Genomic DNA, 15,960 nt, shown 5'->3' with positions numbered 1-15,960 from the left:
CAGATATGAGTGCGTGTGTGTGTGTTTCTTGAATACCTGGGAGTACAGCCACTTAGCGTAAATGAGGTCGCTTCCTGAACTGACAGCAGGCGCACTGAAAAGCGAAAGTCAATGAGGGACACAAGTGCACATGGTGAGTGTGACCGACGGGAGAGCAGCGCACAAACGTCGTCAGGTAACACATGAGAGGAAAACAGCCTTCAGCTACAGAACTAATTATATAGATAGATAAATACATTAAATTCAATATAGATAATAGTGTAAATAAGTTGCCGCATGGTTCTTTTGTTTTTATTATTATTATTTTTGTCATTTAAAGTCCGGTGTGTTTTGTACTGTCTGTACCCGCTGCAGCATGAGCCAGTGGAAGCAGATTCAGCAGCTGGAGATCAGACTCCTGGAACATGTGGACTATCTGTATGATGATAACTTCCCCATGGACATACGGCAGGGTCTGGCCAGCTGGATCGAGTCTCAGGACTGGTGAGTCCTCCCGTCGCTCCCCGTGTGTGAGTGTCATGTATAGGACACCTAAAATGAATCAGAAGAGGATGAGAAAATCAGCAACTTCTTTTTTTTCTGTTCTAGTTATACACAAAAAAGTGTAGTTAGTTAATTTAAAAATCACTTCACGGGGGGAAAATGTATTTTACTTACTTCTTGAATTAGGGCGGAGACAGACATCTCAAAACGTGGACCAAAAAAAAAAAAAACAAACTTCAAAGCTAGATTCAGAATCTACCATCCTCCTCTGGAGCTACAGAAATGTTTGGAAAGGCACAACAGGAGGGGGGTCTGGGAAGATGAAGAACACACACACACACGTAGTTGTTGATACTGATAATAAGACTTGTGTCAAATCATTCATTGAGAAGGAAACAACATTTGTAGGAACTGATGTAAATTCTTGGATCGACATCAGGCTTTCATTTACTGCTACACAAGCTGACATTTTTATATTGCCAGTAGATCAAACGATGGCGTGTCATGTGAGAGAATCATCACTGAAGTACAGAGTGTTTTAACATCTTTCAGCTCATCGTTTTGATCTCACAGCTCACAGCTTTACTGTCATCAGCTCTGTTTTCCTGCAGACGTCTAGTGTCCGTGATAAGCCAGGCGAGCCAGTGATACACCTATTGTACTTTACCTGTGAAGCACCAGGCAGCAGGGAGACAAGATTAGAGACTATAGCTGGTGATCACAGTGAGGCATTTAGCAGCAGATGTTTCCCTCGGATGGTGGAAATCAAATCAAGAGACTGAGTCCATTTTGGTTACATTGCTGCTCTGTACATACTAAATGTGTAAATATGGCAACTATTAGCCAACAACTGTATAAGTTATAGTTTGTTATATATTGTGTTTTCAGCTTGTTTTAAGTAATTAATGCAGCTTCAGATATTTCTGTTTCTCCTTTGCTTTCCAAAGTGTTAAACACAATCTTGCCCTCTAGTGTACACTTTTTGTTAGCAGCCCATGCAAGCACCAAACACCTGCACCTGTTTGCAGACTCCTGGATGCAGACACATGCCAGACGTCATTCCAGAAAAGCTTTCATGCTCTCTGATAAGAGGACCCCGTGCTCTGATCTTTATGTTCTTTTTTCTCTTTCACGTCTCTCTGCTTTGTTTCCTAAAATAAAAACATCCGACAAAAAGGAGCACCTGAGCAGCCATTAGGGGTCCCCCAGTGTGTGGATTTTTACTTAAGAAATGAACTAAAATGCGATCGCACAGATATTAGTTAAACTTCTTCTGGTCATCTTCTTCTTCATGGGTTTTACTGGTAACCTCCTAAACATCACCCTGCTGTGTGTTTTCAGGGACACGGCAGCAGACGATGAGTCAATGGCGGCGGTGCTGTTCACCAACCTGCTGTCCCAGCTGGAGAGGGTGCGCTCACAGGAGCAGAACTTCCTGCAAAGGCACAACATGAAAATCATACAACAGCAGCTACAGGTGTGTCACCTGCCTTTCATCCCTTCATGTCCTACTTAGGTCAACTTCACTCCATTTTCAACAGGGACTTTTCTGTTGCTTTGCAGCACTTGGACTGATTCTGACCAACGTTTTTCAAGTTGCATTATTACAATAATACTTAAGATCTACCACGGCACACAATCATTGGTTTTTTAACTTTATCATTTGTGTACGTACCTTGTGTTTTACTTTGGACTCTAGTTGTCGCACAGAGTCCCATCAGATACTCCTATCCCCCAAAACAATGAATACATATTATTGTTCATTTTGTTATTTAATATAGTCATACTGTACTTCATAGATTACACAAACAACTTTCACTGTAGTGTGCACTGTATGAGCAAGCAGTGTGTCTAGACAGAAAGTTGCTACAAAGAGTAAACAAAGGAAGTGCTAAAGCAGTGGCAAACCTGACTGAGAAAGATATGACTGCACAGTGGATCGTTTTACTTACATGTTTTTGTTGACATGTATTAGAGCAAAGCGAGTAGAAAGGAAGAACCTCTGTCACAAAACAAGTAGTGAGAGTTTGCTCTGAAATTCTGCATGTGGGGGAGTAAGAACCAAATCTTCTGTAAAACTGCTGGGAAAGGTCGCGGTTACAAAAAATCGGAGGCAAAAAGAAAAGTTATGTGCTTCATAGGGGAAGAAAATTTTTGACCATAAACTGACCACACTATCACCATTTGCAACAGTCAATTTAAAAACCCATCCAACAAGGAGAAGTAGATTTGTGGTCTGCTCTGTCCGCGTACTGGAGGTGACGGGGAAGTGCTTTCAGTTTGGGAGTCAGTTTGAATTGGCAACTGGTTTCTATTTTGTGTTGTTTTTTTTCTCTGTTACCTGAGAGAAGCAGCTACTGTTTTTACTGTTGAGTGTCTCAAATGTCAAATGTGGTGAGTAAAGGCAGAGTACTTATATTAGCTTTTACACAACAGTAGTCTGTTCTTTCACAAATTGTGCATTTATTGCATAAAAATAATAAGCACAATAGTAACGCAGGCAGCAAACAAGCTCCTGTGTATTCCTGCGTCTTTTCAGGTATTTTGGTTTGTTTGCTGCCCGGTTTGGTGCCGTTGAGCACAGCCTCCTTCAGTTTTGAAGGTGTGAGCTGCACAACAGACAACAATAATGTGTTAAGAGAAGCGTCTCTCCAGGTCTCTTTGGTTATTGTTATTATTCTCAAGGTGATCTCTTGATAATCTTATGAGAGAGCAGAGGCTGGTCCTGGCGACGTACAGGATGTTTGGTGGAAGTCAGCGCTCGCTGACATCACAAGCCTCAGCACACGTTCTATTCTGGAAAACACATATACCTTTGCAGAACAAACCCATGAGGCTTATACCACCATTTCCTGTGTTTCTGCATGTGCATGCATGTGTCAAAGTCAACACCTCTTGGAGGAAGTAGTTACTCTTGTGTGGTAGTCAAGGGTGTTTGTGGCTTGTTGACGTTGTTGTTGTGATGTGTGAGTGAAGTTTATATCATCGATTTATACAACACAAGAGAGATTTAAACCCATGTTTGAATCTCTCTTCCATTCGTTCGTCTCGTCACCAGCATTGAAGCAGAGTCTTTCTTGGGAAAACCCCTCCGTTGCTCACACTTTTATTTGACCTTCACTGATCTTCATCAGAAATTTAAGAAAATGTCAGCACCCCGTTGGTTTAACTGACAAGCGATCTGTGAGAGGCGTGTTGCATAATCACTGCTGCAGTAAGGGACAAGTACCAAAGATATTCAACAGAATACAGCACATGTCCGCTGAAAGGAGAAGTGAGCTTGTGATTATCAGCTCTAAAAACACTAAACCAATCTGCTGCCTTCCAGTGCTAAACTGTATGGCGGTTACTGTCATGAAAGTGAGTGTGTAGGTGTGTGCTGATGCACCCTCAGTCATCATTCTGGCAATGATGCTGATGCATGGCAATCTAGTCACAGCTGGAGGCGAGACCAAAAATTTCCTCTTCCCACAGCAGAATTTTTCGTACTTTTCTAAGTGGGTTTTCAATGGGCTGATGGGCACAGTAACACCAAACCCTTCATGTAAATCTCATGCAGAACATGAGAATCATGTGGTTATGTAGAGGCAGGAGTTTGGTTGGGGGAAAGTTTGTGGCATCTCCATATTTAGATGCACTGAAGGAATATAAAACATTGATTTAGGTCATTGTTTTCTGCTTCTGATGTGGTTAAAAAAAAAAGAGCAGTGTCCTTCTGATGAAATAGGACAAATAAAAAGGTTTTGGGACACTCCTCTGATTTTACTTGTAAAGGTAAGTTAGTCACAGGCAGTGCTACCTAGCCTGTGAAATAGTTGTATAATGTCTTCTGTGGCATCATAGGGGTGTCATGGGGGTTATAATAGTGAGGTGGCCGCAAAAGATGCCAGTGGTGCATCATGGGGAATTTCACCCATACCAGGCCTCGTATGTTTAAATGTTTTTATGTCTCATGTGAGTCTCCCTACTCTGTGGAAGTGCATTAATAGATTTCTGGTGTATCCTTTTCAAACAATTCACGGGTTCTTATTCTGATTTAAAATTAAAAATTTTAAATTGTACCAAATTACAAACCTACAGTCAGCAACAAAATATCAGACTCCATATGAATACAACCAAAATCAATCACCTGGAGTAGCCGCAAATGACTTAATCGTTATTTTGCTTATGCAACCTGGTCTGTTGGAAATTAGGATCACACCCTCGAAATGTTCTTAAAGTTTCAAATGAACGTTATAATTACAGGCTATACCGGCTTTGGAAAAAAGTGGTCACGCTCCAAGTATCTGTGCTTAGCTTTGACTACATGCCCTCTGTTTTTGCTTTCATTATGAATGAAGTATTATCCTTCTTTTCCTTGCCAGAGTCAAGTTGAATGTCACTCCTTTGCTGATTCAATACCCTGAAGCACTTCTAGTAAAAACCTTATGTCTCTGAGAAGACACATGATGACAGTTCTCTGTGAAAACTATTTCCCCCTCATTGGAGGAGGAGGTTTTTTTCTGGTTTTCTGATAACAGACAGAGTGGAAACTAAGAAAAACAACCATGCTGTTGCTTTGCTCTTATGGTTTAAAGGGCCGATGTGTAAGAACTGGCCAACTGTTGAATTCATACTCCAAATAAACAGGGGGCAGCATATTATCAGAAAGTTGGAGTGTCCATCTCTATTGTAAGAAACAAGAAACAAATGCACTCTTTACTTCCCAGTCTGCCCAGTCAGACAGACTGGGACAATGTAGTGGTGGCATGAGCCACAAGATGTGGCGGAATGTGAGAGCGAGGCAGCATCAATGTCTGACCCTGAGAGAGGACGACTGTAACACAGGTTTATAGCCTACTCACAGTTTTCACTTCCTCATCAACTCATGTTAGAATCTGGGGAAAAAGGAAACGACAGTGACTCACTATTGCCTCTTGAGGTACAAAGTGGTATTACAAGATGAGAGACAGGTTGAGGCTAGCTGGTTAGCATTCTAACTTTGGTAGAAATCTGCAACACATGAATGTCTTTGACATAATGTCAAAACTGTTATTTCTTCACATTGTGTTGATAATCTTAGTTCATTTTTGAATGTTTTAAACTGTCTTCATTTATTTTTTCTACTTTTGTATATATATATATAGATGTACATATATTTTCTCTATATGTGTGCGTGGCCCCACAGGTGAAATATACGACCAACCCTGCTGTTATGGCTAGACTTATCTCCACCTGCCTCAGGGAAGAGCGCCGTATCCTCTCCAGTGCTTGCATGCAGGAACAGGTTTGTCACACTGTCTCCCTCAGTGGGAAAGTCCCTCTGGTTCCTTAATAACAGCAAGTGCTGCTGGTAAATCAGAGCTGCTACCAGGAAGACTGTACTATAAAATGTACACCCCCACATTCCCATTTGCTTCACTTTATTCCCAAGAAACAGTGTGGAATGGCAAAACACGTTCATAGCTTTCACTTACGGTAATATGTATACATATATATATATATATATATATATATATATATATATATATATATATATATATATATATATATATATATATATACATATATATGTATATGTATATGTATATGTATATGTATATGTATATATGTGTGTGTGTGTATAGGAGGAGCAGATGTATACACTGTTGCCCATAAAGTTGGAATAAAATACATCATAAAAAATATATTCTACCTCTGTGATTTATTCTTGATAAATTAAGTGTATATCTTCCCAAAACTTTATTGATCAGTCTCTTCCAATGTGATTACTGATGTGTATGGATAGGAATAAAAAGAGGAATGTGCCTGAAAACAAAATTATTCCAACTTTATGGGCAACAGTATATATGTATCTGATGCACCCGAAATGTCTAAAAAAGCAACAACAACAACCAAAAGAAACAGTTATCACAAGTTTAAGCCTACTTTGAGGTTTTCTTTTCTAGTTAGCAAGCAGAAAAAAATCAGAAGAAAAGGAGGAACTCTGATATTGAAAATATAAATATCCTTCATTTCATATTGCATTAACTATGGTTTTCATGATATAACTGCAAACTCACCATGTTCTACATTAGCACCCTTTAGTTCACATAGGTGTTCACTGTAGTATTAGGAAAATAACCATTATACAAGGTATACTGTCAACCAAGACAGTAAAATGGTGGTACTCTGGCTCTGCCCACTGTTTCAACTCAACCAACAAATAAAATGATCTCAGCATTCCATAATAAAGTCCGAATTACAGCCTGAAAACAGAAAGACAAACAGTTCACATGGTGTTTGATCTACAGTACATGTTTGAAAAACACAGCTGGTAAATCTGAACATTTCTGAACAGGGTCCACTGGAGAAATCACTGCAGAATTCTGTGGCCTTTGAGAGGCAGAAGAACATGGACAACAGAGTCGGGATCATCAGGGGCAGCGTGCAGGTAAGTGAAGCTCTCAGTCATTTCAGGGAATATCAAAATATTAACACATTTCATTCTGTATTGAAAAAAAACTGTTTACATCTAGTTGATGGACCAGGCTGTGAAATATATTGAGGACATGCAGGACGACTTTGATTTCCGTTACAAGACCCTACAGTCTCGTGGTGAGCCTTGTTAAAAGATGTGTACACAAGCTGTGAAAGAAAAACTGACTTCCTAATGTAAAACTGTTATTTCTTACTAGTGTGCAAAAAGTGTGAAGCCTCCAACATTCAAAAATGAGCTCAAAACTGTATTTTTGTGGTTGTGTCTGTGTGTCAGAATCGTCAGATAGGAACTCTGACATGATGAAACAGGAAGTAACAAGACTACAGGAAATGCTTAACAGGCTCGACTTTAAAAGGAAGGTATGCGTTTGTATCGTCATGCAAAGTTCTAACATGTCTCACAAAATGTCTCCACACGTAAAAGTGGCAAAGATGCCAACAGCTCATTGCATGGTATGATTTACATTTCACAAACCGTCACGACTGTTCTTCGTACTCCTGTTAGGAGATCCTGTCAAAGATAGATGTTGTGATCAAGGAGATTGATGACCTGATGACTTCTCAGCTCAATCCCGAGCTGCAGGACTGGAAGCGCAGGCAGCAGATCGCTGCCATCGGTGGTCCACTGCTCACGGGCCTGGACCAGCTGCAGAGTTGGTAAAGACCTAACTCTAGGGGACACACAGTACACGGGTTGAAAAAGAACGTACATAAAAAGAAATCAAAGCAGCAGAGACAGCTCTCAGTTTGTTATGCAGGCTTTCTGTAATACAGTGACAGGAAACATTCGACTATTTTACATTATGAGTATAACTCCTCATGATGAGTATACTGACCTTTATGTGTGAAATCAGTGGAGTTCCGTTAAAGTTTTATCAGCGATATCAGTTATATTTATTTAAAGTTGACCTATGACCTGCAAAGCCTGAAGGCTGATCTACACCAAACCCTGTAACAAACCACTATTCCTAAATAATCAAAACGAGGGCTCAGCATAACACCTAGATCAGAATAAACTGGTTCAGCTGATAAGAAATCTGATGTTGTTTGAAGAGCCTTTTATAATTTGTCACAAAAACATACAAAGCATGCACATGCACTAGAGACGCTAGGACAGGGCGCAGCCCAGTAAGGCACCCTGGGAGCTGGGGTAGATCTGTGCCTTGCTCAGGGGCACCACAGAATATTTTTAGAATAGTTATATGTTAGCATTGTCATGTTAACATGCTGACGCTGACATTTCACTCAAAGCACTGCTGTAGAGCCTCACAGACCCGCTAGCATATGTGTGATTCTTTACCACAGCCAGTGTTACAAGCCAGTGCAACAGCCGGTGCAACAACCTCACAAATGACCATAGTAAGTTTTTGGCTTGAAACCAGGGTCAGATTTTGTTACGTCCAGTGTTTTTCCATTTTGAATTCTCATTACATTTCTGGCACAACTTCGCCTTTTTTTCGAGGTGTATGGAGAAGGGAAAACATTTGAAGAGGTAAAAACTACAGCAACACTTTGTATTTGTAGTATAAAGACCAACACATTTCAGCTTTGGGGCCATGAATGTGAATTTGAACCCACAATGGCTAAGCCCAGATCAGTCTAGCTTGATAATATAAAGGCAGCTTAAATGAAATAAGCAGAGAGTCTTTATTTTATCATCCTCATCCTCCTCTCACCTGTCTCCCTCCAGGTTTACTCTGACAGCCCAGAGTCTCTTCCAGATCAAGCGTCAGCTGGACAAACTGGGGGAGCTGGTTGTGAAGGTCACCTATGAGTGTGACCCAATCCCACTGCAAAAGCCTCAGATGGAGGAGAGAGTTAAATACCTCATCTATCACCTCATCAAGAGGTACGCTGCACACCGCACACAGTCAGCAACTTCTTCCAGTTAGTCAGTGACTGGACATGATGGCTTCCTGGGAAGGAGTCCTTTGGTTTTCTAAACACATGCAGATTGTACACAGAGGGCTGAGCACCCTGACATGTAAATGAAAATGGATAACATGACTTCCTCCTTTATTTACAGAACTGGTAGAGCACTACACAATACAGACAGGTGCTAAATACAGGACAAACCTTTGCTTTAATGTCCTCTCACAGGCATGAGTGAAATGAGCCTGATGAAAACTGTGTAAATCATTTGAGGCGTGCTTTGTTCTCAGCTCATTTGTGGTGGAGAAGCAGCCGTGCATGCCCACACATCCACAGAAACCCCTCATCATCAAGACTGGAGTACAGTTCACCACCAAAGTCAGGTATCGTCATGTAACCTGATACGTTTCAGTGATTTCAGCTCTGCTGTATTTGTCCATATTACTCCTGTTTTTACTTTGGTCTTTAGTTAAAGAATATCTGAAATTTTTTTTATCTGTTTTATTTATTATTGCTTGGTGAAAAATCAGGAGTAGTGTTGATTGAGAAATCAGCTGAGCACCTTTTCTCTTCCTGGTTCCTCCCAGACTCCTGGTTAAACTCCCAGAGGTGGATTATCAGCTGAAAGTGAAAACAACATTTGACAAGTGAGATTTTTCTGTTTAAATTGTTGTAACAATATGAACATTTTATTGTGTGTGTAACTCCAAAGTACTCTGTCTCTGTCTGTGCAATGTAAAAGTGTTGTCCTGCAGATGAATTTGTCTGAGCACCAGTCTCTTTCTTTTTTTTTTTTATCTTTCTTTAGGGACCTCCCCCCTGGCAGAGTGTGAGTACAAACAACCTCAAAACAGGATGTACAACTGATGTTCAATTTTAGCACAGACTGAAGCAGTGTGTGAAGTAGCATTAACCCGTTTGAAGAAGTGTGGTGTATTACACGAGCTTACAGACATGAATTTAGACATGTTGTCATACATCTGTCTGTACTACAAGTACGATAAAACATCACTTTACTGCTTCAAGAAACCGGTTAGTTCCAAAATGCTGCACATCAGTTTGGAGGACGATGTTTGTCCATGACTCAGTTTAGATGCTTCCTTCTATCTATGAATGAAGACAAATAAATAAATCTTTCTTTCTTTTAGTGAAAGTTTCTTTTAATTTCTTTCAAAGCACTTCAGATCTCTTCCACGTTAACTGAATGTTCAGTGAATGAATACAATTTTCTGTTTTACCTTCTCTTTTTCCACAGAAGTCGTCAGTTTTTCATCCTGACCAACAACACTAAAGTTATGGATATCGAGGACTACTCCAACGGCTGCCTCTCCGTGGAGTTTAGACACCTGGTAAGACAAAACAATCCCTGTCTGATTATATTCATGTTTATGTATCATTTCTTATTTAAAAAAAAATCAAAAAACAGTCAGCACCTGGGTGGGACATGTAACCAGTCCTCCAGCAGCTTTTCCCATAGCTTTATGAAGTCATAAAGTTTTCTAAATCCAGTTTCACATACACTTGGATATGGTATAACACATCAGTTAGTTTGTCAGCAGTTATCTGCTGAATTTCTCCATCATTTTTTTGGTTTTCTTTTGTTGATTTCAAGCCACCTGACACTGAGATTGTACTTTATAGCAGTTGAAAGAGAAGAAATATATCAATGGCACAAAGGGGAATGAGGTAAGAAAGTGCTCTCCTATCACCTATGCTAGATAAAAACTTAATGGTGTTTGAGCATCGATGCAGTTCATGATGCAGAGCTGAGGGGTGTTTGTGTGTTTTGCAGGGTCTGCTCTCTGTGACAGAAGAACTTCACTCTCTCAGCTTTGAGGCTTGCTTCACGGTGCAGGGCCTTACCATTGATCTGGAGGTAAGAAGCAGGGTAGATTTTACTTGATGTTTGGTTGTATGTTGTTGTGGCAGCAACTTCCTTATTGCGTGTGTGTGAATGCTTTCAGACATGTTCCCTGCCACTGGTGGTCATTTCCAATGTGAGCCAGCTGCCTGGAGGCTGGGCCTCTGTCATGTGGTATAACCTTCTGACGGATGAGCCGAGGGTGAGACAACACACTCTGACAGAAAGTGGTTTTAAATGTCTTAAAAATGAAAAGTGCTACGACACAACAGTTTTAGAGGGGTGTTGATTCATCTTTAAACGCTTTCTTCTTTTAACCGTTTTCTTTTCTATTCACTCACAGAACTTGGCGTTCTTTGGAAACCCACCTCGGGCCAGCTGGAGCCAACTCTCTGAGGTCCTTAGCTGGCAGTTCTCCACTTTTGCCGGTCGGGGCCTCAACAAGGATCAGCTCACAATGCTGGGAGAGAAGCTCCTCGGTACGTTAACCCTTGAGCTTGAGGTGATTTTGGAATAACATGAAAAGGAAGAAAAACAAAATTATCAGGTGGCATTAAGCTACTGCTTTTTCCAGAAAAATAATACTCGTTCAGACCACACAGGTAGAGGCTGACTTATGAAGTTCAGTTCAGTTCCTTTCTTAAAGGCGCTTCAATGGGACCCATCACTACTGACTTGAACTGTCAAGCTACCTTGGGTTGGGTGCCTTGGAATAGTCACTGATGTTATTTCCTGTATGTTTCTGTAGGCCAGCATGCCTCCTGCAGCGACTATCAAGTGTCCTGGTCTAAGTTCTCAAAGGTAAGTACTGACTTACATAACCACATGTGGTTGTATCTCATATATGGTTCTACAAGATTAGAAAGCATGTTCTGTGGCTCATGTGATGTTCAAATGCCAAATAAGTGCTTGTTGTGTCTCTTTCCATGTGTCGTACGTTCTCCAAGGAGAATATTCCAGGAAAGCCCTTCAGTTTCTGGATGTGGCTGGACTCCATCCTGGAGCTCATCAAGAAACACTTGCTGCCAGTTTGGAATGAGAAGTAAGGCTCCGTCTCACCCCGAATGTATTTGTTTTCACTTCTCTAAAGAGCACAAATGTAGAAGGTGTTCCACTTATTGCCATTACTCTAAACTCTAAAATTTAAAGTAATAGAGTTCAAATATTTTTATTTGCCTTTTTTTTTTTTTTACAGAGAGTTAGTTGAGAGGATCAATACCACTCTCATGTCTGGATTCTAGATTTAGGGCTACAGGCAGCAGCCGATTAGCTTAGCATTACTTAAATATAACATGTTAATTAGTGAGCTTTAGAGGTGCTTGTAGGCAGATTTGTATGCCTTTGGACAGCACCATGCTAGCTGTTTCCCCCTGTTTGTAGTCTTTATGCTAAGCTCAGCTTAAAGCAGATACTCTTATTTCCCAAAATGTTGAACTATTCCTTTAATAGTCTGTGATGACAGGACAGCTCCTGCCTGTTATATGTTGCAGAGCCAGAAAAACTTGCACCCATTTTCTCAGTAACTGTCTTTGTGGCTTTGTCAATGCGAAACATAAACCTCCATGTGCACAACTTTAAATTAGTTCAAGCTACATTGCACAGGACTCAGAGTGAGACATTTTTAGAAAAGAAGCACCTTATGAAACTGGCTCGTATCAAACTCAGTCTGTCACTAACATTAGCAGCCTGCCGATTTTCTTGTCTTTTTTTTTTGTCAAACGTCTCCACCTATGGGAAAAAGAGAGAAGCAGCACTTCAGACCTGCGGAAGCAGACAAGTCAATGTGGCCCTCTGACGACAGAGGGCAGTAAATAATCAGAAGCTACAATGCTTCAGTTTCAATTCTGCACATTCATTTTTTTTTTTAGTTATATCATGGGTTTTGTGAGTAAAGAGATGGAGCGCACTCTGCTGAAGGACAGAGAGCCCGGCACCTTCCTCCTACGCTTCAGTGAGAGTCACCTGGGAGGAATCACTTTTACCTGGGTGGAACATAACGACAGTGGTGAGGTCTCTTTCAAATATACCATTTCCACCAGATCTGTTGTGTCAGTAAAATACAAAAGCAAAGTAAAATGCTGACTGCTTTAACACTGAAACATTTTATCCAGTTAAATAATTATCCTTAATGGAAAAACATCATAAATTTGGATCCTAAGTCTCTGTTGAAGGCCAGTTCCAGTTAAATGTTCCAGGTGGGCTTCTGGTCTTTTCTGGATCTAATGCCATGCTTCACTAACTGTGACTTTTCACAACAGGAGAAGTGAAGTTAAACTCTGTGGAGCCATACACTAAAAACCGGCTTAGTGCTCTCCCATTTGCTGACATCATACGAGACTACAAAGTCATCTCCGACGGGGTTGTCCCAGAGAACCCGCTCAAGTTCCTCTACCCCGACATCCCCAAAGACGAGGCTTTTGGTCGGCTTTACAACAGTCAGCCTAGCAAAGGCAGGAGTGCAAAACCATTTCTTCATTTAATGTTTTTAGAACATGTTTTGAATCTTCGCTGGTTGATAACAGCACTAATCTCTCTCATATCTCTGTTAAATTTACAGTTCATCCGTACATACCATCTACCCTGATCCCCATCTCAAAGTTGCTGTGAGTGTGTTATTACCTTACCTTTACTCAGCTAACTTTGTATTAAAGTCATTTTCGGGTGAACTTTTTAATCATGATTTTGCCCTGACATTTCATTTTTGGACCAAAGTTGGTGAATAAATGTTGATTGTGGCACATCACTCTGTCAATGCAACCTGGAGCAGAATGACTCAAATATAAATTTCCACATAGGAGAAGCAGTCTCTTCACTTGTATTGTTTCCCTCTCCCTTATGTCCCAGCTCTAATGCAAGCACCACACCGCCTTCCTGCCAGTCTCCTGAGCCCCCGATGACTCCCGGGGAGTTTGACATGCTTAACGAGCACCTGTGCTTCGACATCGACACCGTAAGTTTGCCTGCCTCTGCATCTGGTGGACTGTACCACTTCTGTTTTAAAGGATAATGTTGGAAATGTTTTGTATTTTTCTTAGTGTGAATAGATCCCATGAAAAGGCCAAAACCAGTAGCGGACTGATCCTACTAACAAGTATGTGTGTATGTATGTATGTGTGTGTGTGTGTGTGTGTGTGTGTGTATGTGTGTGTGTGTGTATGTGTGTGTGTGTGTGTGTGTGTGTCCATTGTCACACACACACACAACAGTGACTCACACTGTTGCACTAGGTGACATATTCTTTCATGTACCATGAGCACACACTGTAGTTTATTTTGACTCAGTCCCTTATACACTGTCCTGCTGCTGCAAATATTCACTGCTGCACTAAATGTGTATTAATCTGCCGCTGAAAATAGTTCCAACCTTCGGCCTGACATTTGATAAAAACTACATTGCTAAGCTGTTGTAGAAAATGGCTTAGACATTAAAAAAAAAGAAAAAGAAACAGCCCATTCCTAATCCAAAGTAAGTCTTTAAAAACTTAAAATTTTCAGTAGAAACTAATGGGTATCATTGTGTATATGTGTGCACGTGTGTTAGCATCTCAAAACAGCATAAGAAAAAAAAAAACAGATTAACAAAATTAGCACGTTGCCATGTTGGAAACCAAATTACCCGTTAACAAATGATATAAAACAAATAGTACAGCTTACATTTTCATTTAATTTTTGTTCATTAACATTAGCACATCAGTGTATTAGCATAATTATACTGGTACTAACTTTGTGTCTTGGGCTCATTGCATTAAATAATTTACATCCTCCTAAAAATGCAAGTAAAAACTTTTAGCTCCTACTACAGAGGTGTCCAAACTGTTCCACAAAGGGCCGTGTGGCTGCAGGTTTTTGTTCCAACCAAGCAGCAGCAGCACACCAGACTTCACTCATTTAATCAACTGATCTCAGTCTTCAGACAGTGGATTGGTCAAACTGTGTGCTCTTGATTGGTTGGAACAGCCACACGGCCCTTTGTGGAACAGTTTGGACACCACTGTCCTACTGAGTCTGAGCAGCTGAGCTCAAATGTTTCCAGAAAAGTCAGCTGCTAATATATTTTTTTCTTTTTGTTTTTTTCTCTTTTGTTCTCTTCCACATTATCTGATGCTGATGTTTTCCTTTTGTCTTACAGATGAGTTCTCCATATTCAGAGTAAAGCGAGATGAAATGCGTAACATGTTGCTTAAAGTTTTCCCAGTGACCTGGCACCAGTCTCCAATCAGCATCTACATCTCCATGATCATGAAACAGTCTCCAGTGTTTAAAGAGGTTTTTGTCATGAAGGTGGATTCATTTCTTGTGCTGTTTGTTTTTTTGTTGTTTTTTACATTTACAATTGCTCTTTAAAGAAATGTTGATGTCTCTCTGTTTTTATTGTAGATTTGTGACAACTTGGTTTTGAGTTAAGTATATTTTAACTATCCAGTGAGTTTCTATAAAGCTTACATTGTATATAAAAAAATTTACATGACGTTATTTTAACTGCACGAGCTTGCTATTTTATTTCTGCATCACTGGCACCACTGTCTCTTTTATGTGATTGTTACCGGACAGTAAAAGTTGAAACTGCATGGTCCTTACGCAGTGTTTTTTGATTCGACCTGTGTTGCACACACACACACACACACACACACACACACACACACACACACACACACACACACACACACACACACACACACACACACACACACACCCTCTCAGAACCATACATTCGTCAGTGGTTAGCTCACCTGCCACCTGTCGACCACGAGGAGGCATGGCAAGATCTAACGATCACTTGATGAACTTTAGAAAACTTTTATTTTGGAGCCGGAAGTAAAAATGCATTCAACTCACTGATCTCACTGCTTTTTGCTTGATGCATTTTCACACTGCGTTTGCCGAGAATCACGTGATTACCGGAGACAGAGTCGGGCGGATACGCGCACTGACTGGGATGTACTCATATCTGTTTTTTTTTTTTTTTTTTTTTTTGCTCAACCAAGCCACAACCAAGTGGTCTGACTTGTTTGAGCAAGTTCTTCGAAAGCTTTTCCAGTCCAAATGTACACTATGCTATTTGTTTGAAACATGTTGTAAACCATTTTGGAACTGATTATTAGGCCTAATAGGGCAATTAAAAATTATTTGTAGCACACACTTATTAGTAGTAGTACACTGAGAACGACATGATTGCCGATGTAGCCCATGTGTCAGACATTCATTTCACTGTGGATCACAGAGGTAAAAATAGAGAGTGAGTAGTGGATTTACAGTCATCAGGTGGCCAGACACACAACTCCAGCT

The 15,960-nt window shown here is 40.5% G+C and overlaps 1 protein-coding gene across 6 annotated transcripts; it reads left to right on the top strand.

Moving 5' to 3' along the window:
• Positions 1-10: 10 nt before the first annotated feature.
• Positions 11-15,247, top strand: stat4 (signal transducer and activator of transcription 4). 6 transcript variants are annotated; one of them, XM_041057804.1, is made up of 25 exons: positions 46-175; positions 355-483; positions 1,825-1,960; positions 5,651-5,749; positions 6,803-6,895; positions 6,981-7,059; positions 7,217-7,302; positions 7,448-7,599; positions 8,633-8,791; positions 9,105-9,197; positions 9,402-9,461; positions 9,623-9,643; positions 10,070-10,163; positions 10,456-10,500; positions 10,607-10,690; positions 10,779-10,877; positions 11,019-11,154; positions 11,424-11,476; positions 11,623-11,717; positions 12,544-12,680; positions 12,934-13,125; positions 13,233-13,278; positions 13,520-13,625; positions 13,711-13,766; positions 14,804-15,247. In XM_041057804.1, exons 2-24 carry the CDS (start codon positions 356-358, stop codon positions 13,717-13,719), a joined length of 2,202 nt encoding a protein of 733 aa, XP_040913738.1. In that variant the 5' UTR covers positions 46-175; position 355; the 3' UTR covers positions 13,720-13,766; positions 14,804-15,247. The 6 variants fall into 6 exon arrangements, with proteins under 6 accessions (XP_040913734.1, XP_040913738.1, XP_040913737.1 ...); XM_041057800.1 differs by lacking the exon at positions 13,711-13,766 and having other exon boundaries at positions 11-133; XM_041057803.1 differs by lacking the exon at positions 13,711-13,766 and having other exon boundaries at positions 10,073-10,163; positions 10,459-10,500.
• Positions 15,248-15,960: the final 713 nt, after the last annotated feature.

The sequence above is a fragment of the Toxotes jaculatrix genome, chromosome 15, assembly GCF_017976425.1.
Source record: "Toxotes jaculatrix isolate fToxJac2 chromosome 15, fToxJac2.pri, whole genome shotgun sequence".
In the NCBI taxonomy this organism is placed as follows: Eukaryota; Metazoa; Chordata; class Actinopteri; family Toxotidae; genus Toxotes; species Toxotes jaculatrix.
Note: the sequence above shows the minus strand (reverse complement) of the source record. Positions and strands in the feature narration are given on the sequence as shown.